Genomic DNA, 24845 nt, shown 5'->3' with positions numbered 1-24845 from the left:
GAGTAATAAAGATGAATGAAATTACATAAAGAGTTGCATTTTTCTGGTGGCTGCTGTGTCCAGGCTCAGAGGCAGCAGCACGAGGAGCCTCCACTCCCATCTTCACATACATTACCCACCCAAGTTGCCTTCATTACCGTGAAAGGGTCTTCAGCATTCTCTGAAACATCTCATAGCCACTGATTTCTGTAAAATTCCTGCATGAAGCCACTGGCAACCAAGCAGTGGCCTGGGGCCTGCTGCTTGTGGCTTACCTTGTGCCAAGAGCATTGAAACACGTGGTTTTAAATGATGTATTACACAATCTGAGGTGGGGGAAAAAACCCCAAAGCTTAGATACCATACCCGAAAAAGTTTTCTGATAATTTCCCCACTTCAAGCACTTTCAATCAACAGCATGTACTTCTAATAATTACCATAATGATCATACTGTTGTGCTTGCTGAACATAAACCGTGAAAGAAAAAGTGTATTACAGTGAGCTTTGTGCTCTTGAAGAGCGGACAGAACTCCACTACTAAATAAGTAGTAAAGTAGGTATGTTTATTTCCAGCTGGGACGCACGGGGGATCGCTCCTCCAAACCATGCGTGCCGACAGCTGCATTCAGCTCGGTATTTATCGGGTTACACGTTCCATATTCATTAAGTTTCGCAACACGCCTATACATATTCATCACCTAGCCCCGCCCAGCCTCGCTTTGTATTATGATGAACCCAAAAGTCATTTACATCCGCGTTGCGCTTGCGCAGTGTGGTTTGGTGTTTTCTTGGTAGGGGTCTTCGGGGGTCTTTTGGAGGAAGGCTGACCGTCTTCCTCGTCCTGAGCTTTTAACCTTTCTTCCCCGCGCATGCTCTTTTGTATCCCTGGCCTTTGAGACTGGTTTGAGCTAGTTTGCAGGATGTCTGTCTGAGACCCCCCTGGTTTTATCAGAGTTCTCTTATCTTTTCTTCCTGCCCTGGTATGCTGACCAAGCTGGATGCATTGTTCCTGACAAACTAATTCTCCTGCTTCCCATCCCCCTGATTCACTCTGATTAAAAAAAAAAGCAACAACATCATCCTCAATTAAAATGGAATGTAGGCATAGCAAAACAAAGCCTCAAACTGAGAATTAAAACTGACTTCAGTTCCTGGCTTTGTCACTGTCAGGAACTTCCAAATTTCAAGTAGGAAACTTTCAAGTGGAGTAGGGATAGTCCTTGCTTCTTTAACACAGTGCTTTGGTTCCTCAGACAAAAACATGTAACATTAACATTAAAGTATAACCTATTATTATTATTAAAAGATATTTTCCTGTTTAAAAAGCCAGATACAAACCAAAATGACTCATTGTATATTGTTTAAAAATTCAGTCTAAACTGGCATTCATATTCTTGAATATCTGAGAAGACCTGCAACTGCATTTCATTTCAGTCCTACTTCCTGCCCTCAGTTAGCTTCTTGTGAGTTGGGGTCAGCTAAGTTCAACATACCAAAGTACATAAAACTTGGGTATTTTTTAAAAAAAATACATGAGACCACTAAGCCACCCACTCTTGCCACTTCTAGAAATTATTCCCCTTCCTCTGCCCCCAGCCACAGTCACAGAAAAGACGCTGATATGAGCAAAACCAGAACAGAGGTAAAAATACTCATTTTAATTCAGAACATTTAGTGTATTTACAATAGAAAGTTTCTCTCTGGTCAAGGGATTAGAGACTAAAAAAATTCATGTTACAAAAGTGTGGGTAGCCTGCACCTGGTGCAGGCTAATTGATTTTTTCTTTGTCTGGTTCACCCAGGGTAATTCCAATGAAAAAGTGATGGTGAGAGCCTGGAGATGGTACCGGATGGCTCTCACACCCAAGTAGCAATCAGAGAATGCAGTCCAGGAAGTAGTGTGAAGTTATTCAACAGTTGCTAAAACATCTATACAGACACATACACAGTCCCATTTGCAGTTAGATTCATTGAATCATCCACAGGTAGATAAGCAGGCAGACACGAGCCTACTGACCTGTGTGCAAGCACAGATTTGCAGAGGTGCTCATGCTACCAGGTGCATAGGTACCACCTCACCCAGGCAGATGCACACACTCCTTCCCACCCCGCACTTGGACAAACACACAGGCAGGTGTTTTGTTAATGCTAACTTACATGGTTTCTAGATACAGAAAAAATACTTGAGAAAAAGAGCACCAACCCTCTCATCTGACTCACTGGCTTGGAATCCTTACTCCTCTGGAAGCTGAGGGAAATGGTGTGGAAAGCATAATGTGTCTCACAGAGAGAGCCACCACTTCTGAATCTCCAGGAGTCTTTTGCTACAGCAATATCTACTAGTTCCTACTAGTTGACACCGAGAGGGGGCAATCCTCTCCTGCTCCCAGAAATAGGCACATCCTCCCACCACTTCCTCTGAGTCTGATTTAGCAATCAAAAGGCTGCAATATGAGCCATTTCAACTGGTTGATCTCGCAGAAAAATAAATCCGCAAGAAGCGAGTGAGTACTTTAACATCTGAACAGTTGGCTTAACCAAATCACCCTACAAGTTCACCCACCAGATGACATGTGGAGCACCTGTTTCAGCAATAACTTGTCCATAGAAGCTGATCTGTGATCGAGTCACTCAGAGCTCCTGTTTGCATCTTGGTCAGAGTCCACACACCACTTCCTTTATGAGGTGCCTTCCCTCCTTGGGAAAGGAGGTGTTGCAGAGGTCTGCTGTAGCTTAAAGGTGTTGAACTGTATGGTGGTTGAGAAGCAAACCTCAGCCTTCCTCCAGCATAATCTGCTGTCCCCAACAAAACCAGCTGATGAGTGTTAGAAAGATGGGGAGATAAAGGAAAAGGAAGAGAGCTATGATCCCATCTTAACAGTCAAAGGCAACTAAAGCACAAATATACTAAAGATGGTTGTGGAGGCTGCAAGTTTGAGGAGAGTTCTGGTTTAGCAAAGCCTCTTGAACAGCATCACTACAGCCACTGAGCTCCATCTGGTTGAGAACACAGCTGATGTGCTCCACAGTGGCAGCACGGCCCATCTGCAGTTTCCACAGTCTGAGCATTTCATACTGGGCGTCTCGCAAGCGCCGGTGCTCCAGCTCAATCCGCTCCAGGTCGTGGTCGCTCAGGCCCAGGCGCCGCACGAACTCCTTCCACCGAGACGGCGGCACATGATCCACCACAGTGTACAGAATAGCAGGGTCTGAGAAAAGAGAGGGAAAAGCGTGAGAACCAAGATTCTGCAGCCTCAAGTAGAATGTGAATAATCCAGGGCTGGAGGGTGCCTTGGGATCTTGCAGTGCCCCCTCTTGTAAAAGTCTTCTCCAGTTCTCCAGAGTAACCACACAGACTTGTGTGATGTCCAGACTTGCTCTTATCCCTCAGAATGTAATGGGAATGTTTCCATATGCTCTTATATAAGGTTATGAGCAGAGTTAAGCACATATGCTTAGGGCCTTGATGCCATACATTCTTGAAAAAGAATGAATTATTGAAATTATTCTGGGTCGCAACCCCAGAGGCATTAAGACTGACAGCATATCAACACATATGACAATCCATTTTGCTGGCAGGGAAAAGGGACAACAGAAAGGCCTTGCACAGGTATTTAGCATGTACAGCCTCACAGGCTCTGGCCATGCTTCTGCCTTTGTACTGTGCCATGTGTGAAGTACACACACAGGTCATGTGAATTGGGTACGGTCTGTGCAGCACACTCCGAGCTGCATCTGCATAATTAGGTTCTTGTTTGACTGGGGAAGGAGGGAAGGATGGGAGAGTTTCACTTACTGTCTGGAAGTTGTGTCTTTCTGGCAGGTCTGACACAGTCTGGTAACTCATGTGAGCTTTGTAGCAGAGGTGCAGATGGGGTTGTGTTTACTGGCAACTGTGTTTCTTTCTGGGACTCAGGAAGGATGGAAACTTCATTTCTTTTTTCCCCATCCTGAAAGACACGACATAGTTCAGAATCACCCACAGCAGCACAATACACCTATCTCCTGCAAGTAACCACTAGCTTTATATGCTAAAATTTATCTGAGATAGGTGGGGAGCGGGTGCTGAGATTTTAATTCTTCCTACATGCCTTGTTTCAGCAGAAGACACCAAACATTTCTTTCCAGCAGAACCCAAAGAGTTTAACTCTTTTTTGGCACCATAAAACAGCAGTCCAGAAAATAATATTTCTTTACAAAATCAAGTAAGGCTGGGACCCCAAATCACCACCATTCTAGAAGCTCCACATGCCACCTTTCCCATCAGCCACCTCTGTAAGGCTGTGGAAACCCCACCTCAGCTGCTGCCTGGGCCCTGTTATTTTGCAGAGTTACCTTGGACCTGAGAGAACACTGTGAAGCAGCACTGAGAGGCTTGTGGAGTCAAGATCTGAAGTGAAGTAAAATTAATTAAATCCTCCAAGCTTGGGGTACACAGAGAGAAAAGTGGATAAAGGAGCAACTATTTGAACAAAATGCATCCAGAAAAAAAAAGCAAAAAGCCAGGAGTTTGAAAAGCATCCTCTAGAAGAGGGGAAGTAAAGTGTTACTGGCTCCACCCTCTACAGGAAAAGACTTCTGAGTTAAACAGCCCTATTACTCAGCTCACTTGCAAATATAAGGCCTGAAAACAGCCCATGGGGAAAAATATTACTCCAGATCCCAGGCTAACATACTTCAAAGTGTAAAATAAGCTCTTATACTCATCATCTTGCTCACCTCTGATACCAGCTCCTTGGTTGTCTGTGGCAAAGAAACTTCAAAGAAAGAAGAAAAAAGAAGGCAGAAATTACTTTCACTTCCTCTTGTCCCAGAGAAAACAGGAAAGCAGCTATTCACAATCCTGCCCTCAAAAATGTGTTACAGCAAAATACATGTCCCAGAAATAAGCTCACATGCACTTCCAGTCACAGCTATGGGCCTGCATGCAGAACTGTAACAAGAGCCATGGCTATTTAGCTCTTGTGCTACTCTGGCCTTGCAGCAGAGCAGAGTAAGGGGATCCCCCTTTTTCCCTCGCACGTGTGCACACCCAAGAACACACAGGGAATGATGTCCATCCCAATCGGTATCACTGCACATGCTGCTATACTCACCACAGGAGTAGAAAGATGACACTATCCTCTTTTTCTGGACCAGCTTCCAGACTCTATGTGCAACACAGAGAATAGAGATAACTCCAAATATTGCAACAAGGATGCCAAGTACAAGGTTTCCATCTGGACAAAAGTAAGAGAGCAAATGCATGAGTGACTAAGAAGGGAGGAGGTAAGTGCTGGAGAAAGAACAGCAAGTGAAGATTTGCAAATGGTAGGGAGAAAAAGGATAATGGTTTGACAAAGTGGAAAATGTAACCCTTTACAAAAGGCATTAACAGAACAACAGCCCACAATGAAAAGATTCCGCTGCCCCTCAGTCTCCTGAGCACTCACCCAGCCCAGATGAAGTCGGTGAGGTAGTCACTGGGCTAGGACATAGCAAGCATTCTTCTCCAGTGCAGCTGAAAGAGAAAATCAGAGAGGTGAACACACGTGCAATGAAACCCTACCCATTTGCAACCATCCTAATTAACAGACAAGTCAAGATGGGCCTGCAAAGCAGAGCAATGCAGTGTGACTAGTGACTTTAGGTTCTTAATGGGCTGATGCCACACAGAGGAGGTGGCAGAGGGGATGACCTAAATGCCCCAGAAAGGTAATTAGAGTGTTGTAAAGTTATGTCTGGATAGAAAGAGTCGTGAGAAGAATTCCCTCACCCTGTGGAGCTCCTACTGTCTCTCCTACTCAGTGGTGGGGCATACAGAGTAAAAAAGCTCACCTGTTGCAAGGCTTGCAAATGTTACTACGTGACATGAAGAACTGAGGCTTACACCTGCAAACTGCATCTTTGTTCTTTGAACCTATAGAAAAAAAAAAAAACCAAACAGAAACTGTTGCCATAATCTGGACAGGGAAGAAAACAAAAGGAAAAAAAATCCACTCCAAGATGGATGAAAGATTATCCTTTTTTAAGCCTGGGAAACTGCTGCTGAAGAAGAGGAAAAGGATTTGGTCTACATTTTAAAACTGAGTTGGGGGAGGATAAAAGTAATAAAAATAAGAGTGCCACTGTCCTGTAGGTGGGCACCTGTGTAGAGGCTTGGAAAGGGACTATAATTACAGTGCAGCTGAAATTAGTCTAATGTGCAAAAAGCAGGAAAAGTCACTCAAGTTCAAGTATGACAGGAAGGGGAAACTACATTAGTCAGGCCAAGATGAGGGAGAAGTGGTCCCTGAACAGCTGGGACTGGTGGGGAAGTCAGTTTGGGGCAGGGAGAAATCACTTCAAGCCACGGGACACATAACCACTCTTCTGATGTTGTGAATGCAAGAGGTAAGAAACTAAAGAACTATTGCTTCTAAGCAAGTCACAGGAGAGCCTGACTAAAACAGGTGTGGGGAGGAGCAGGCAAGAAAAGTGATGGAAGAACATCAAATGGCATGAGAGGAGGGGAAAACGTACTAAAACAAGGAGCTAAATTGTCTGGTGAGTGAGGGATGGGAATAAAACAGTTCTACATCAGCCAAGAGGGAAAGAAGCTGCTCAAAGACAGCGTACGACAATGACCCTTGAGGACAGGCATAAGTGTGGAAACTGTGACAAGATGATTGAGCACAGGAGGGAACACATTCACCAGTGAAACCACAAACCTCCCACTAGGCAGGGTAAGAGATGGGAAAGGGATCAGGAGCAGCATAGTTTGCAAAGAAGAGAGGATAGCTTTAAGACAAGGTAGGGTGTGGGAGCAGCTGGACTGGAAGCACTGGCCCGCTGGATGATTAAAGAACAATGACTAAATTAATTATAATTGTATCTTTTGTACAGATCATGACCAGCTGAATAAGATGTTCAGAGGGGAGGGGGTGTCCCTGGGCTGGAAGACCGCCACTAAGGAATGTATGTACGTGCCAACTGGAAGAGCAGTCGGCCTGTGAATGGGCACAGATGTAGGACATCTTGTTTGGCTGCACAGTTGGATCTGCCTGCGTGACCTTATAAAAGAGCTAATCAAGGAAATAAAGTTAGTTAGTGCTGCATCCAATACTGACTCGTGCCTTCTCAGTCACCACAGTAGGGGATGTGGAAAGAAGACATTCAAGGGACATGGAAAGAATTAAGACTACAGACAGCAGTGTTTGTTTAAGATCTCTGATTCCTGACTGGAGATGAGGCATCTTGGGACAGCTAACAGAGGTACTTCTCCCAGACACCAGCATCATCCCAAGGTAGTGCCCATTGCCACTGGGTATAGTTCAGCATTACCTGAGCAGCTCTTTGCTTTAAAACACTGCACAGAACACTGTGGTGGTTCAGCAGCTGACAAGCAGTTCAACTGAGCACTGGGACCAGAGGTGTTTTCATCCATTGTACTCAAAGTGCTTCAAGCAGTTGGTAAGGGAAATACAGTGAGAATCAGGAGACAGACAAACGAGGAAGGCAAGGGGAAACCTGCTTTAGAGCATAAAGAAAGACCTTGCTTCAGGACACACAAGGCAGAGGCACCAAAATTAAGCAGAAAGTAGCTCCTCACAACAGCCAAAACCAAGAAACTGGTCAAGGACAAAAGAAAGCAGCTATGATAGGAAACAGGGACTGATGCCAGAGCAGGCAAAAAATAGCAGCCTTTTTGGGGAAAGAGGGCAGACAAACCTAAGAGTTGTTCCAAAACTACCATCCTTTCAGTGCAAGGCACTGCAGATTATCAGAAAGTCTACCCTACTACAGTACATCCGTCCTAGAGCCATATCCATGCCATACTCACAGCGGGTAATAATCCCATTGGCACACGAGCTGCAGTTCCTACACTGGAAGAATTCAGACTCAGAATCAGTCTGATACTGATTCTTCTGACAGCCACATACAGTATCTTGCTGTGGGGTGCAGGGGGTCTCAACTATCTGCTGGAGTTCTGAGGAAAGAAAGGAGAAATGATTATTTCAACCTCTTGCTTCACCTTCAACTGAGAGCACTGTTATGATGATAGGTATTTGTAGGAACCCAGAGTACCGAGAATATTTCTCTGCCTGTTTTTAAGGGTTCTTACCCCCCTGAACAACATTGCTTTAACCTCCAACCTTGGAAAAAATTACCAACGATCAGAGAAGAACTAGAAAATACAGTGGTGTGAATTAGGTGATAGACTACTATGTAAGATTGTCACAGGGTGAAAATTTAAGAGGTTTTGGGCTTCTCTTTGTAGTAAATAGATAAGAGTAAAAAATATCAAAATGGAGGATTGTTGTTGTTCTCTAAACCTTCTTCTCCTTCTTCTACTACTCCATGTTCTGCAGTAAAAGTAGTTTGGAATGACTGGATAGAGAATTCCTCAGTTCCTGCCCGTGTTACTGAATAATTGGTAGGAAAGTGAAAATAATATACTTTTTTAGTAACCATTGGTTAAATTATCTTTAAAAGGCTGTGTAAATCTTGATAAAGAGAGACTTCTCTCCTGCTTTCTGTGCTCTGTGCTGTACCTGGGTCACGCTAGTGGCTCTGTTCCTCTGACAAGACTTAATAAACAACTATCCGGCAACACTGAAACTCCAGGAAAAGTCTTGGTTTATCTTTGAAATGCCTTGCAAGGACTTTTAGAAAATTCTCTCCCATCAGGAGGGATTTGATTTATGGCACGGTTCAGTGTCAGGTATTGTTATTCCCTAAATTTCACAGAAAAAGGCCAAAAAGGCCCACAAACTGTATCTCAGACTGTATTAATTTGGTAACCCTTATTCCTGCTGTCCCCAATCCACTGCCACAAGCTGTCTTACCCATTCAGTTGCTTACTTTTCCAAGCTCCCTCACTCATCTTGCCATCCCCCCCAGTCCCCATCCACCACCACTTTCCTCAGATCCTGCAGATCTGACAGTAACTCACCTGTCCGGCAGTGTGTGCACCGGAAGCATTTAGACATGGTGTTATCAACAGCTGTGAATGTGCCATCAGCACATGGAAGACAGACAGTTGCCTGGTCAGGTCGATCACAGTCTTTTGCCTTGTAGGTACCTGCAAGAAAATCACTTAACAGAGCTCTGGCAGGGAGGCAAATGTGTCGTGTTAGGGAGGACAGGAGTCACCAGTTCCTCAAAGAAACCCTGGAGCTGGTAACGTAAGGACCAAGAATGCTTCCTCTCACCAGTGTGAACAACACTGACCCGTAAGAAGAGAATAAGGAATAGGAATAAATAAAAGGAATAATAATTTAGTTGGGTAGGAATAGGTACCAAGCAAAGAGAGAGCTGATTAGCTATAGGAAAGAGACAGCTTGAGGGTGCAGGACAGGGAAATGACTGCAGGGTGAAAGTCACTCCTACTGTATTTATTTTGTGTACCTGCATGACACCTCATGCAGCAGTGGGTCTTTCTGGGGTGTAGGTATTGTCCCACTTGACAGTGCATCTGTTTCTTTTCTCTCCTCAAGGGGTTAGAGGGGTCTCTTCTATCCAAAGCTACCCGAGGGGCTTGCAGTGTATATGGCACTGGAGTAATTTCTATAGATTCCTTTGTCAACATGCAGACAAATATCAGAATAACCTGTAAATAGAGAGGGAGAGGAGAGGAACAAGGTGAGAAAACATTATACCCCCCTGCAGACTGCACCTCTGACTTCAGCACTTAGAATTACATCAAACCATAACAATGAGTTCAGTTTACTTGGATAATTCTGTTACTGGAACCCTCCACTGACAAATGTGTGTGGGGAGATGATTAAAATAAATAAAATAAACCCCTACAACCCAATGCCTGCCATCTGTGATATTAATATGCCTTTCAATGGCCTCTATGGCAAATTGGTTGTATATAAAACAAATATTTTTCATTATGTGCAGTTTATACATGGAATGCCTTGAAAATGCTTCAGCTTGCATAAAAGTTACACAAGAGCAAAGAAATGTTTTCATTAAGGGAGGCAGTCCTTAATAAAATGCCCATGTAGAAACAGTTCCACAGGGAAGAATGCATCCAGTACTTGCAGTTCCACTGAATAAATACACAAGATGGGAAGTTTGGAATAAGATGGCAAAGGAGGATCTCACTGTCAGCAAAGTATAGGAAATTTTCCAAGCCAGACCTAGAGCAAGCCCGACTTAGAAACATGGGAAACTTAGGTTTTTGACTTATCCCCATGTCAAATGCACATTCTTCCTCTTAAACTGCAGCTGTTAACAATCAGCCCATACAGTCCAACACAAAAATGTGCAGTTTCTTCTTTTTTTAATTCCTTTATGATTTGATTTTTATTTTTTTCATTTGAAAATTACTGTTGTCATGCCAATCTTAACAGAAATATTAAGACTGGCATGACTGCCACATGACTGCAAGAGAGTGTGACTTTGTCCACCTCCACACACATAAACAAAGGGTTAAAGAACAGCCTGTACAAATAATGAAGGATGCCTGGACACTGCTTTCAGGACACTATTCCCAGCAGTGAAATTGAGAAATACACTGTTTATTTAATGGCCCAAAGGTCTCCACTCTGGTAAGACCACAGCATAAATGACTCATCAGCAAAAGATCCTGCACCAGAAGGATGGTAACATATTGATTGAGATTGCAGCATATCACAAACATGACTCCTTTGCCTGTTGGCCCAACAGAAAAACAAACCCTGGGCATATATTTCAAACATGCATTCAGACAAGGAAAAAACATACAACAACAAAATGGTTAAAAAAAAAAAAAAAACAACAACAAAACAAAACCAGCTAAAAACTGGGCCCAAGATTTATGAAACCTGAAATCAGCAAGTTTCTACAGTAAAGATCCATCCCATACCAACTGATGACTCCTGAAGAATATGAAAGATTTGTCCAAAACCTAGTTTATAGTACCATGAAGAACTATAGTTGATGCCTTCTCCTGGTCTTAAAATCAAGAATCAAACACGGTTAGAAGGAAAAAAGAGATTTCACCTCAGTATTTATTTTAAGGATCCTTAGGTACACTACATCCAGGTGGAATGCACCTCAATGCAAACTGCAATGCCCCCCACCCTCACCCGCCAAAGATCTGGTATAGCATTATAGGTTTTACTAGTTAGCAGATCTATCAAAGATTCCCCAATGAGAGGCTCGAGTGAGCCTCCCTCCCCAAGGAACCTTCTCCTGGATGGTTCTATCTCAGTTTACAGAATGTGTTCTGGAGAGGACCTTGGGGTCTGGGGCATTCTGATCCCTAACTACAAATGGAGTCTAAGGATGTAGGCAAAAAGCACTAAGAATACAAAAGCTATAAAAAGGTATATAAAAGGGGTATAAAAGAAAAGGCAAAAAATCATCATGGCATCATAGTAGCACAATGAGTTCTTCAACCCTGCATCTCTGTCATCCCCTTTGCACACAAGTGATCCTGGCCACACCATCTGGACATACGTGTGTTGATGCTTCTGAGTCTGTTACAGATGTACCAATGTACTCTATGCGTCAGATCGTGGGAATGATGAAAATTAACAAATTCTTTCTGAATATAAGCACCACCCCCCCCAATATAATCTCACACAAAGTTTTACCACACTACCTTCCCTTTAATTGTACTGTTTTCCCACCTTGTTTTTTTGAAAGTGGTAAGATGCCCAGCAGTACAGGCACAGCTTCAGACAGAGTTCTTTTTTTTTTTTTTGCTTTTTCAGCTAGAAGAGTTATAGCAAAAGCAAAGTAAACCAGTAAGGGTAAACCACAATGCTGATACCAATTTTGTGGTAGCAAGCTTAACAAAAGATAACACAAAATGAGATGGCTATGACAGCCCCACACTGTCCTGTTTCTCTTTCAGAATTAAAGCCTTGGGGGAGAAAGGTACATACATAAAAGCAACTTAAAACCTCAAGAAAGATGGAGTTTGCAACTCTGACAAAGCTAAAACATCATTTTTCCAAGAGCTCTGACATATTCAATAGACCAGATGCTAAAATGGTGAACAGGAATAAAGAGAACCACATATGTGAATAGCTAGCATTTCAGACCTAATGAGTTGACCACAGGATAATTGAAAGCACTCCAACAACTCCTAAATGAAACTGAAAATGGTTTCAGCAGCTGACAGTCTTACAAGATTTATTGCTTGCAGGAAAATGGGTAAAAGATCCTTCACACAGATGGTCTGACACACAGTAACAATAAAAACATCTAGTTTCTAGATTCTCTAGCTAGTGATTAATCCCCTGATATGAGAATATATACAGTCAGCCCGTAAATCACACAAGTCAGCAATAGAAAGAAGATGAAAGCATCTAAGATTAAGCCAAAAATACAGAGAAAATTGGTCAGATACACCTTCAAAGCCAAAAAACAACAAAGTGTTTTCAATTTTTCAGATTGAAGAAGGGGCGGTCAATAACTAACTCATGTAAGCACAAGTTAACTATTGGGAGACAGCAAATGTTAGTTCAGACAGATGTTAATTACAAAGCCTGAGAAGCTGAATCCACCCTAATCTTGTCAAGATAGAGGGGACAAGGATCATCTCAGAGACTGCTGAATCATTCCTCAAAGGACTACGCATGCCCAGGGAGAAAGGTGAAAAGTTCATGAGAGGATGACTACCGGTCTTCATCAGAAAAGACCCCCGAGGAAGAGGAGAGGTCTTCCTCAGCGCGACCACCAGGACACACAGCGCATGCGTGGCCCATATGCTAATGACTTCCAAGAAATAATTTGTATAACCACACCTCTCCCAAAGAATGTGATGAATATTCATAATTTAACCCTTAATACTGTGTTGTAGAGAGCACCAGGTGTGTGTGTTTGGAGGAGCGATCCCCACACACCCAGCGCGCCGAATAAAGCAAATACCCACTTCTCTGACTCAGAAGTGTCTCCTGGCCCGGTTGAGGCGTGATTCAAGATTAAGTGAAAGCATGGCTGTAAGTGTAATCAAACCAGAGTAATGTGTTATTACTGATCATAATCTGAGGAACAGTAACAGACCACAAGTGACTCACAAACCAATGACTTGGCCATCCAGCAGAATTATTCACATGGTGGAAAAAAAACCCACCACCATCTTAAGCAGCTCCCCAAGCCATTCAGCAATACACTGATTTATACCAATGAACAACTTCATCAAATTCAGATAATACATGAAATTAGAATAGCCTGTTCTGTTTCAGTTGGAAGGCACCTACAGTGGTCATCTGGTCCAACTGCCTGATCACTTCAGGGCGGACCAAAAGTCAAAGCCTGTTGTTAAAGGCACTGTCAAATGCCTCTTTGTCTTAGGTTAAGATGTAAGATACAACCAGAAGTATGTGTTCTATCACCCTCTGTTAAAACCAGGTGGGGCAGTGCTCCTTATCTCTTCCATGACACATCCCTGATAACCCTCTCCGGAGGGATATCTTCTGTTAATGGGCCATCCAGCATCACTGCGTGACTCACACAATTGCATCATCCCATCGTGAGATGCTCTGCCCAGGGGGAGGAACCAAGCATTCCTACCTGGATATAATCTGAGGTTTGGAACACCACAGTCAGCCCTTACCAACTGGTAAGGAGGACAGGAGCTACACAGCCACCACTGGACCTTCAGAGGAAGACCAGACCCTTCTACAGGATCACTGCTTCAACAGGACCACATCTCTCACTTCAGGAGGACTGCAGCCACCATCTAATCAGACTGCTACCACCACCCTGCCCGACAGGGTGTCAGGTTGTATCCTGACTCTGTCAGTGTTTCTGTACTACTGCATTTATTTTTAATTTTCCTATCAAATTGTAGTTCTGATTTTGAATCTCTCGCTGGTTTGCTTTCAAACTAGTACACTCTTAAACACTGGTGGCTTGGGGCATTGACCGCCTCTCTAGGAAGCCTGTCTACTGTCTGACCACCCTCTTGGTAAAGAAATGCTTTCTAGTGTCCAGTCAGAACCTCTCCTGGCTCAGCTTTGAACTACTGCCATGTGTACCAACACTGGATCCCAGGGAGAAGGAAACAGCACCTCCTCCCCTTGCCCTCTTCACGGAGCTGTATAGAGCAAAGGTCACCCCTCAGCCTTCATCTTTCCAAACTACACAAGCCCAGAGTCCTCAGCAGCTGTCATGCTCACAGGACATGCTCCTGTGAGGCACAGGGCATAAGAGCCCTCCCACCAACTTTGCTGCTGTTGAAAATTTTGTTTTATTTGGAAGTAGCTAAGTGCTTGTTCGACATAAGTAGAGAATTGTTAGGCTGCAAGCTGAACTCTATCTGAACCATGTGGCTGTGAAGAGTAAAACAAAGATGGATGAAACTTGAAGATACAAATCTGAACATTAATAACAGGATAGACAAAGCTGTAGCTTAAACATTACTTAAAAATTAATAGCTAGAGTGGACAGCCCATAACTCATGCTATATGAACTGTAACAACCATATTACAACATGGACAACGGAACTGACCAAAATCCCCAGCAAAACCAACCTAAGAGGATGTGAAGGTGACCACATGGCAACTACCTGATAGTGAAACAGTGACACAATGAAGAGTGAGAAAACCCCACAACCTAATAATGCTTTTGGTCCAGACTGTCGCCTGAGGGATAAGGAGTTTAGATCATAAAGGTATAATTGCCCAGGGATTTCTTTGTTGGGAGTCCCTCTTTTGAGGCATCTGAGTTGAGCTACAGGTAACACACTCGATTTGTGCCAATAAATCTGTCTGATGGAGATGAGAACCTGATTTCAGAAATTTCTTCAGCTGTTTCCTTTCAAGCACCTTCAAATCGTTAAATTGTGAGGCTCCGAACTGCTCGCAGCACTCCGGGTGAGGCCACACCAATGCTGAGCACAGATGATCCTCCCTTCCGACCAGCTGGTGATGCTGTTTGATGCACCCCAGTACACGGTTTTTGCCCTCTGGGCTGCCTGGGCACACCCTGCTGCCTCCCACTGAGCTGCTGCCCACCAGCACCCCCAGGGCCCTCCCTGCAGGGCACCCTCCAGACACTCCTCTCAGAGTTTATATTTGTGCCTGGTGGTAACTGTCCCCAGGTGCAGGATCCAGCATTTGGACTTGTTCAATTTCATTCCACTAGTCATTGCTCAATGCTCAAATTTATCTAGAATAAGTACATTGAACAGAACTAGCCCTAGAATTGAGCCCCGAGGAACACCGCTGGTGATCAGTCGCCAGCCAGATTTAGCTCTGTTTACCAAGCACTGAAGCCTCAAGTTGTTGGTAAGAGCTTGCCAAGGCAAAGTTTAGAGGTCTTCTGCAAGTGAAATAAGTTGATTTTCCATTGTTCGATGTACAACACACTCCGCTTGCCAGTATAAAAAACCAGCACCCACTAAACAGCTTCATAGAAAAGTGGACAATGTGTATTACCTAAGCCAAGTGCTAATTCAAACCACACACATGATGCACACCACTTCATATTTCAGAGAGCAGGGACTACCCAGGAAAACAGAGTCAGCAGAAACTCTAGGGTTTACTTCTTAACCTGTTGCAGGAATAACCAAAATATGGCGTTATGCTGCTTCCTTGAAACATTCCACCTCTGCGGGTGACAGCTGTGTTCCCCGCACATTCTCCTCGCACGTAAGGCGACCCTAGTTCCTTCCCATGTCTCACGCCAGCACCTAGTGCCCAACACCTACAGTGAAAAAAGGCACAGCACAAGCCCAAAAACTCTTCTGTGCAAAGTTTTGACAGCTGAGACAGGAGTTAGGAGCCTTTCCACAACTTTCACACTGAAATATTCTTGAATTACTGCCACCACTACAGTTTACACCCTTGCTGCTGCTTCTGCCTCACCAGGCCATGCACAGAGAACTACGAGTGAGGTGATACCCCACAGAGTAAAGCAAAGAAAGAAAGGAAGGGCAAAGATAAAAGTGAAGAACACAGCAAGATGCCAGAAAGATGCGTGGGACAGTGGAAATAAGGGACAGTTGAGAGCAGTGTTCTCAGGACAGGGATACTTAAGACACAGTACCTGAAACAGAGGGACTGCACAGGGAAGTGCAGCTTATCAGGGCTACTACGAGGTTCCCAGACCTCACGAGGCTAGGAAATACCAAATTACTCAGCATGAAGGGCTTCAGCTCTGCTGCAACATGCCAGGCTCCTTGCCTGCAGGGAGAAGGGTGGAGGGAGCACGTATAGTGACACACAGGTTGTGATACCATGATGATTTTTTGCCTTTTCTTTTATACCCCTTTTATACCTTTTTATAACTTCTGTATTCTTAGTCCTTTTTGCCTACATTCTTGAACTTGTTTGTCAAGCTGAGAGACTAAACATTTTAGAAGCTTCATAGCTAGGGATCAGTGTGCCCCAGACCCCAAGGTCCTCTCCAGAACACATTCTGTAAACTGAGATAGAACCATCCAGGGGAAGGTTCCTTGGGAAGGGGGGCCTCTCTCATTGGGGAATTTTTGTCAGATATGCTAATTAGTAAAACCTATAATGTTATACCAGATCTTTTGGGGGTGTGCATTGCAGTGTGCATGGAGGTGCATTCAACCTGGATGTAATGCACCTAAGGATCCTTAAAATAAATACTGAGGTAAAATCCCTTTTCCCCTACAAACCGTGTTTGATTCTTGATTTTAAGACCAGGAAAAGGCATCAGTAGGACAGTATGATGGGAAAGAAGGGATGGAGAGGCTTGTGCTGGGAGCAACAGTTGCCTCTTCTAGAAAGTCAGTGGATGCCTAGAGGTGGACCAAGGCCAGTCACAGAAAACACACTGAGTGGGAAGGATGGGGATTAGACGGTAAGAAATTACCCCTGCCCACACACAGCATCTTGAGACCCCACACCTGTTCACATGAACTAATAGGTATAGCAGGATGTTCTGCCTAAGTGGGAGTAAACAGCTCAAGCTTTACTCTGTCAGAAGAAGTTACAGTGGTAGATGGAAAAGAGGGTGTCATGCTGCTTTTGGTATTGAAGAATGCTGAGATCAGCCAGACTCATCAATCCCATACATTCTGAAGATGTGAAAAACAATGTTTCCTGAAAGAAACTGGCACTAGTGAGTATGTGATAAAGTTCCTGATTAAGGAACCAACAAATTATAGCATTGATAACTTTTCTAAAGCTGCTGATCTGATATGGCTAGCCTACAAACATATGACTGACAGCCCAGTCACATATTTTACCAGCGGGCACTCCTAATACACCTCTTCTAGAAGTGTGTGTGGAAACTCCTCTCCTGAGTGGGGATGCCCCTCTAAGTCACTCCTCAAGGCTGAGCTAAAGAGATTTGCCCACAGTTGTTGGTATGGGTGAGTAATACCAGTCTCTACACAATATTATTTTGCAATATTTAATACTGTTGGTTCAATATTGCTTGAAAAAATAGTACACTATACTAATAGTTATAACTATTGTGTTGTAAATGTGAATGAAGTCTTTTAGTCTCAGCATTATCATCATCAATGAAATAAATATTTTATTCATATAAATATATTTAGTTTGTCATCCTTAATCCTCAGGGACCAAGTTGCACAATGGATTCCGTTATAATAACGTAATCAAGCGCTTCTCTCATAAAAGACTTTCATTTTGCAAATTCCATTTTTAAACTAATTAACTACCTGCAAATAAGAGGCATTATGAGTTATTAGAGTGTCTCAAAATATTTCTTAATTGAACGTTACCTTGGCTTAAGAAACCAGCATGATACACACCCAATGCACAAGTATTCTACATATGAGTCATCTGTTAGCATTTTTGATGAGTCATAGAAAAATTAGTCAGCTTGGCGGCTTGGACAGAAAACCAATATCCTTCTCAGATTAATGAGCTGCTAAAGAAATCAGGGTGCAGGATTTAGCCTTATCTTCTTTGTCTGGTTCAGCCATTTCCAAAAGCTCTTTGACGTTTACATTTGTTTTAGTTTGCTATACAAAAATGAAAGGGAAACCAGAACTTCTGCTTTACACATTGAGAAACAAGAACCACTATTACAAATAATCCTCCATTTTATGAAGATCAGATGAAGGAATACTGTATTTACAGCCTTGTCTAAAATCAGAAGACTGGTAATAGCTTTGATACAATGAAGAAAGGCCTTAGAAATCTTAAAAACCAAGAAATTGTGATTATCTATAAAGATCATGGACTTCACATCATGAAATATCATATATATACAGTATGTAAAGTTAGAAGGTCTTATTTCATATTAGTACAGATAAAGAAAATAATGGAGAAGTCAGTAGGTAATAACAACCATAAGAAAATTTCTTTGGAAGTTTTCCCTCAGAGCACAATGTGGTGAACACTGCATCAGAGTTCTGAGTTCACTGACCCTCGACACCCCAGTACTTTGCCTGCCTGTGTTCAGGGCTGAGTTTGACTGAGCTGCTGTTCAGCCTCACATCAGAGTGCTGATGGAGCAGGAGCCGTGGGAAGGCTCAGTGGGGTCCTTACTTTTCCATCCTGAAATGATTTTCAGCTGGGCACAAGCCCTCGGCCCCTGCCCACACTGTGCCACAGACCTGCTCATGCCCCTTGTCAGTGACTCACTAGGTGAATTTTTAAGTCAGGTAATTGTCAAATGCTGAGTTCTACTCACTGGAACAGATACATTCCTGTTTGTTTTAACAGAGAAATGTAGTGACATTGCTTTGACATGTACTTTCCACTGTCAGGTTCCTAAGACCGTAACACAAAGATATGTGCTAGCAAAGAAAGCACTCAGCTACCCACGGATTACGAAAGAGAACACAAGGCATCTGCCCCAAACACAAACAGAGCTTCTTTGTGATGACTAAAGAAAATGGGTAAGGAAGAGCAAAATGACAACACTGGGCTCACCACAAATAATACTGCTGATGCAGTATTATTAAGTATGGATTACTTAATGAAAAGGGAAAGGCATCCAAATTGACAGTACTGGTTACTTGTGAGAAGAAAAATGACCACATAATTGTACTTAGCACAGACCCTAATATAAATGTTTCATTTGGCTAGAAGCAGAAATTAAAATTAGATTATTAAGCTGTAAAAGTTCAATTAATCTGATTGGTGAAAACAATCAGAAATGCAACCAAATGCTATGAATTATTAGGAAAGGATTTGAGAACAAAACCAAGTGTTGTTATGACAATATATAAAGGATTGAATCTGGACTGTAGTCCTGGTCCCCAATCTTGAGAATACAAATTAACCCAGATATAATAGAAAGAAAAGTAAAAAAGACCATCATTGGTACAGACTGGCTGCCATAAAGGGAATGATAAAAAATGCTGGTCTATAAAAGAGAAACCTGAGCCAAGGATACTGTAGCAGGCTCAAAGTCATGAATGCCAAAGAGAAAGTGAACTGGGATGACTGTTCTCTGTCTCCTCCAATACAAGAACTAAGAGGCATCACATAAGACAAGCAGGAGACAGGTTCAAAACAAATATAGGAAGGTACTTCTGTAGCAAACAAATAGCTGAGGTATGGGACTCCCTGAGAGAGTGCTGGCTCTGCCAGAAACCTGCCCTGGTTCCAAAACTGATCATCACACCCACCAGCAGAAGGAAAAACCCACACTCATGTGTCTGAAATATGAAGAAGCCATTTCATTTCACATTCCTACAGTCCCAGACCCCTGGAAGCCAGGAAAGTATTCTTATTTTTTGTTCCTGTACACTTGCTCTGCTCCAAAACCCTTGGCAGATGTTTCCTGGTCACTACTGGAAACAGGCTGGTGGCCCAACAGTTCCTTCTTACAATGCACTTGTAAGTGCATTTTATATGGCCTGGTTTTCAATTTTCATATAACGTAGCTTCTAACTTCAAAATGGCAATTTCTCCCTTTACTTTGAAAAGAAATCAGTGCCAGAAGTACCCTTATGGCTATTCTGTCTTTTTTCTTCATAAAACTGAAACTTCCATTATATATATATATTTTTTTTTTTAATGTGACAGAAAACACACTGGCCTCAGTGAAGACAGATGCCATTTTGTCTACTGTAAAAGTTAGGAGTGCATGGGGAAAACAACGAGGACCTAAAAGTGAGTTAAAGGACAGGCAAAAAGAGTGAATGCATGGAATCAGGCTACAGGAAATTCTGAAGAATCGCAGGAAGCATACAAGAATCAGAAGAGTAGAAGGGAGGCATCAGGGGGTCAAGAAACACAATGAGGGCAGAGAATGATATGCCAAGTAAATGACATGGAAGGGAATGGAAGGGCATGCAACAGAGTGAGACCTGAAAAACTCTGAAAAATAATTTTGAAAAAAAAGAGTATTATTTTATTGAAAATATAAACATCTGTAGGAAGTACAGTGTTATTGAGAACTTGAAATGACATGCAAACAGGAGGGGGAAAACATCTTCAAAAAGAAATCCCACTGAAAGACACTTCCCCCAGTATCTTATTTAACTAAAGATAATATAATGAATTTGGGGAATCCAATAGGTTTTTCTTTTTTTGCCAATAGAATGAGTAACATCACATATAGTATCTGATTTACACCGAAATGTGTGCACCTCTATTCTTAAGACAGAAATACACTTTTCAGGTTTGGTAACTGCTTTGAAATCTATCCATAAGTCAACAGTTTATGTATCCTGCCTAGGTCCCAAGATGGTAAGTGATCCACAGCTAGAGTCAAGGTGCTCCTGCTCCTCAGTTTTAGTTGTGTTGTCCTGCCATTGCTAACTTTAAGTCTATTACCTGGTTTCCAAACTTTTCAAGCAATAAAAAACCCCAATACCAAACCCAAACCCTGCCGGAAGAAGGCAACCTTTCTGACCACAAATTAACAACTAACCCAACATTACAAGTGCACTGCAGCCAAGTGCAAGTGTGTATTACTAGGATGCTCAGGTATTTAGGGATAAACAGTTTGACCTTGTAACCTCAGAATTTATAGCCATGTCATGATGTTGAGTGACACCACCCCACTGTCACAGCTTTATCACGCAGCTGCTGATACCAGATAGCCATTCACGTCTGGCAATCACGTTATTCACAAAACTCTCCGACTTCTTTTACAACTTTTTACCCTCAAAATCAAAACGGGCAGCTTAAAAGTCTTGCCCTAAGACGCCCGGGGAGGCTAAAGAAGATCTACCGGTCTACCGGCAAAGCTGAACTTGCTTTTATACAAATCCCGTGGTTTGGGGCGTAGCTACAGCCCACTAATCTCTGTTTAAACGCCCGCAGAGTGGCATTTACGTGCGGCCGGCTGCACAGCAAAGCGGGGGCGGCTCGCCCCCGGCCCCCGCACAGCGGCGGCGGGAGCGGAGCGGCTCCGATTCCAGCCCGGGCGGCTCCGATTCCAGCCCGGGCGGCTCCGATTCCAGCCCGGGCGGCCCCCATTCCAGCCCGGGCGGCCCCCATTCCAGCCCGGGCGGCTCGGTGCCCCCGGCCAGCCCCGGCGCCCGGACCGCCCCGCGCGTTAACGGCCGCGCCGCGGGCTCCAGGGAAGCCACCGCCGTTCCTGTAAGCCCAGACGCCTTTTCCCTGAGTCAGGGATAAACCCCGGAAACGGCGCCGGCGAACTCGGTGCCCAGCGGTGGCCGGGAGCGGAGGGAGGCAGGCGGCGAGCACGGCGCTGCCGCTGCTCGGCTGCCCCGCGGGCGCCCGGCGGATGGCGCAGCTCGGCTGCCCGACCCGCTCCCGCCGCTCCGGCACCAGCCTCCCCTGCGACGACCACCGCCCGCCTCGCCCTCCCGCAGACTCCCCGAGCCCTCCCCCGCCGCTGGCCGCCCCGGCATGGGGCTGCCGAGAGGGGAGCCCCAGCCCCTCGGAGAGGGCGAGCAGAAAGCGGGGTGTCCGCAGCCAGGCTGCGATGGGGAGCCCGACGGCGCCCAGGAGGGTGGAAGAGAGCCCGGGCCCGAAAGCTCGACGGCGGACACCGCTCTGCGGACCCGCAGCGGGCTGCAGATCCGCGGGACCGGAGCTGTCGCCGGGCGAGGCGGTGTCCCGCCGGCGCACGGCTCCGCTCCGTCGGGAGCGGCGAAGTCCCCGCCGTGACTTACCGTCCCCAGCGAGGTGCGGGGCAGCGCCGGGCCGCGCATGGCTCCGCGGCCCGCTACATCCCCATGGCAGGGTCCGCCACGTCCAGAGGACGCCGCCCCAGCCCTACCCAGCGCCGGCCGGAGCAGCGCGCAGAGTGACTACCCCGTCTCCAACTTCCTGGCAGCGGCAGCAGGAAAGAGAGCGGCGAGCGGGAGGCGGCCCGGAGCCGCGCCGCACTCGGCCCGCCCTCCGCCGCGCTCGGACCGGCGTCGGTGGTATTCCTTAAAGGTCCTGATGGACAAGCTGAACAAAAGCAACGGATGGTGCATCGAGTGGCTAAAGCTGCTAGAAACGCACGGGAAAAGTCAGAGGAGGTCCACTGAAATCTTAAAAGTTCCTTGACGCAGGAGTGTTTCACCCTTCAGCTGCACTTTCCATGCGAAACTTAACCATGTACTTGTAAGAAAAAGACTTCTTGCATCTTAACTGCCTTAATTTTAAAGAAAGGCATTTTTCAGCCACGATCCGCATTTCTAGAGTCTATATGACCTTCCTGTAGTTTTTAATTTAAAACACACATTTTCCTGTATGCTCCAATGAACCACCTGTACAGATAGTGCAAATACAAGCAAAACCAACGTGACATTTTGTGTAAGCCCTGCTTCATTTAATATATCCTCTTAGCATGTTTGAAAAACAAAAACACAGCTAGGAATAAGTGACTAAATGATAAAGAACTCCCCTTCATTTGTTGCCCATTAAGACTTCCCCTTGGTTTCTGCAATTGTCTCTATACTCCAGACAAAGACATTAAATCAAGTTACTAAGCATTGTTTTGGAAGAATCTGCCCATTTTAGTACAAAATGGGTACAACTCACTCTGTGGACTGCCTGAATTACTGCGGAGAAATCCAAGCACCACCACAGACTGTTCCTACTATGGAGTTGCTTACCTGCTGTGTGGAAGCCAACGATGGCACATGCACAGGAGAAAACAAGGAGGGCAGTTTTTCCACACTTCGGCTTAGAATAGCTCTGACTTTCCAGATGCAAGTCCCAGGAGGGAAGGAAATAGCAGAATAACCTGCTATCAGATTGCAGCCATCTCCAGGGATAGAGGTGGAAAAGATTTTGTCCCTTTCATTTCCTTGCCTCAAATGAGGACAATACAAAATTAGCCCCAAAGGGAAAATTCTGGCACACAATCTGTGAAGAAGGAAATAATGTTTTTAATGGGCTATTTCAGGTTTAGCACATGCTGTTGTGTGAGTGGATGAGGCACATCATATAATCTTCATGGTGTTTCAGCCTTCAAGAAAAAAAAAGAAAAGAAAAAAAAAATTCTCTAGAACCACACAAATGTCAGGGAAATCCCTGTGAATCTTCACATTTGACTCCTCCCAAGCTTGGGGAGGAAGACCTCACAGCCCACTGCACATTTGACATTTACACCAATGTCAAACGCATCAATGCACATCCACTTCCCAGCTTTCACAAGAACTCCAGGTCCAGGCCTCTCTCCATGCCTGCCACCTCCCTGCAGCCTGCCAGGTCTCCAGCACTTCCTGAGATCCTCTGGCTATGGGCTAAGGCCCGGAGGGACTGAGCCCACCTTCCTGTCACACAATCAGTGGCTTGCAGCTCGTCTGACAGCCCAGCTGCTTTACTCCCAGGCTGCAGAGCTGTATTGGGTTTGCATAACCAGGTTTTGGTAGTGGGGGTGCTACAGGGGTGGCTTCTGTGACAAGCTGCCAGAAACTTCTCACATGTCTGACAGAGCCAATGCCAGGTGGTTCCAAGATGGACACACTGCTGATCAAGGCCAAGCCGATCAGAAATGGTGGCAATGCCTCTGTGATAACATATTTAAGAAGGAAATTAAAAAGTTATTGGGCAGATATAATTGCAGCCAGAGAAGAGCAGAGTGAGAATATGTACAACTTTGCAGACATCAAGGTCAGTGGAGAAGAAGGAGGAGGAGGTGCTCCAGGCACCAGAGCTGAAATTCTCCATCATGAAGACCATGGTGAAGCAGGGTATCCCCCTGTAGCCCATAGAGGTCCATGGGGATGCAGAGATCCACTTGTAACCCATGGAGGAGCCCCATGCTGGAGCCGGTGGATGCCTGAAAGAGGGCTTTGACTCCATGGGAAACCTGTGCTGGAACAGGCTCCTCCCAGAGACCTGCAGACCCACGGAGAGAGGAGCCCGCACGGGAACAGGTTCCCTGGTAGGACTTGTAACCCTGTGGGGGACCCACGCTGGCTGGAGCAGGCTGTTCCTGAAGGACTGCACCCCGCGGAAGAGTGAGTCATGTTGGAGCAGCTCTGAAGAACTGTTGCCCGTGGTAAAGAGTCACATTGGAGAAGTCCGTGGGAGGGACCTGCTGGAGCAGGGGAAGGACTCCCCTCTCTCCCTGAGCAGTGGCAGAAACGTGGGATGAACTGAGCGTAATCTCCATTCCCTGTCTCCCTGCGCCGCGGGGGGCGGGAGGGTCGGATGGAGGAGAAGGTGTTTTTAAGATTTATTTTACTTCTCATTATCCTGCTCTGTTTTTGTTCGTAGTAAATTCAATTAATATCCCCATGTTCAGCCAGCTTTGCCGGTGACGGCAATCGCTTTGTGATCTCTCCTGGTCCCTATCTCAACCCGTGAGCCTTCCGTTTTGTGCTCTCTCCCCTGCCCACTTGTGGAAGGGAGTGACAGAGCGGCGTGCGTGCGTGCGTGCCTGCGTGCGTGCCTGCCTGCCTGCGTGCCTGCCTGCGTGCGTGCGTGCGTGCGTGCGTGCGTGCGTGCGTGCGTGCGTGCCTGCCTGCCTGCCTGCCTGCCTGCCTGCCTGCCTGCCTGCCTGCCTGCCTGCCTGCCTGCCTGCCTGCCTGCCTGCCGCCCAGGGCTATCCCAGCCACTCCCGGATCCCGTTTCTCGCCACCCCGCGCG

The 24845-nt window shown here is 45.2% G+C and overlaps 1 protein-coding gene across 1 annotated transcript; it reads right to left on the bottom strand.

Annotated features, from left to right (window-relative positions):
• Positions 1–1622: 1622 nt before the first annotated feature.
• Positions 1623–22115, bottom strand: TNFRSF1A (TNF receptor superfamily member 1A). The gene is made up of 10 exons (XM_042031698.1): positions 21929–22115; positions 9349–9550; positions 8894–9022; positions 7781–7927; positions 5797–5878; positions 5412–5479; positions 5076–5198; positions 4699–4736; positions 3776–3929; positions 1623–3188 (listed from the first exon to the last, which is right to left on the bottom strand). The coding sequence occupies exons 1-10, from the start codon at positions 21965–21967 to the stop codon at positions 2887–2889; spliced, it is 1284 nt and encodes a 427-aa protein (XP_041887632.1). The 5' UTR covers positions 21968–22115; the 3' UTR covers positions 1623–2886.
• Between the last annotated feature and the right edge of the window lie 2730 nt (positions 22116–24845).

This window comes from Corvus kubaryi, unplaced genomic scaffold (genome assembly GCF_017639235.1).
Source record: "Corvus kubaryi isolate FWS band 111438036 unplaced genomic scaffold, C.kubaryi_AGA036_p1.0 37341, whole genome shotgun sequence".
Taxonomy (NCBI): domain Eukaryota; kingdom Metazoa; phylum Chordata; class Aves; order Passeriformes; family Corvidae; genus Corvus; species Corvus kubaryi.
The sequence above is the reverse complement of the archived record's forward strand: the minus strand, read 5'-3'. Positions and strand labels throughout refer to the sequence as shown.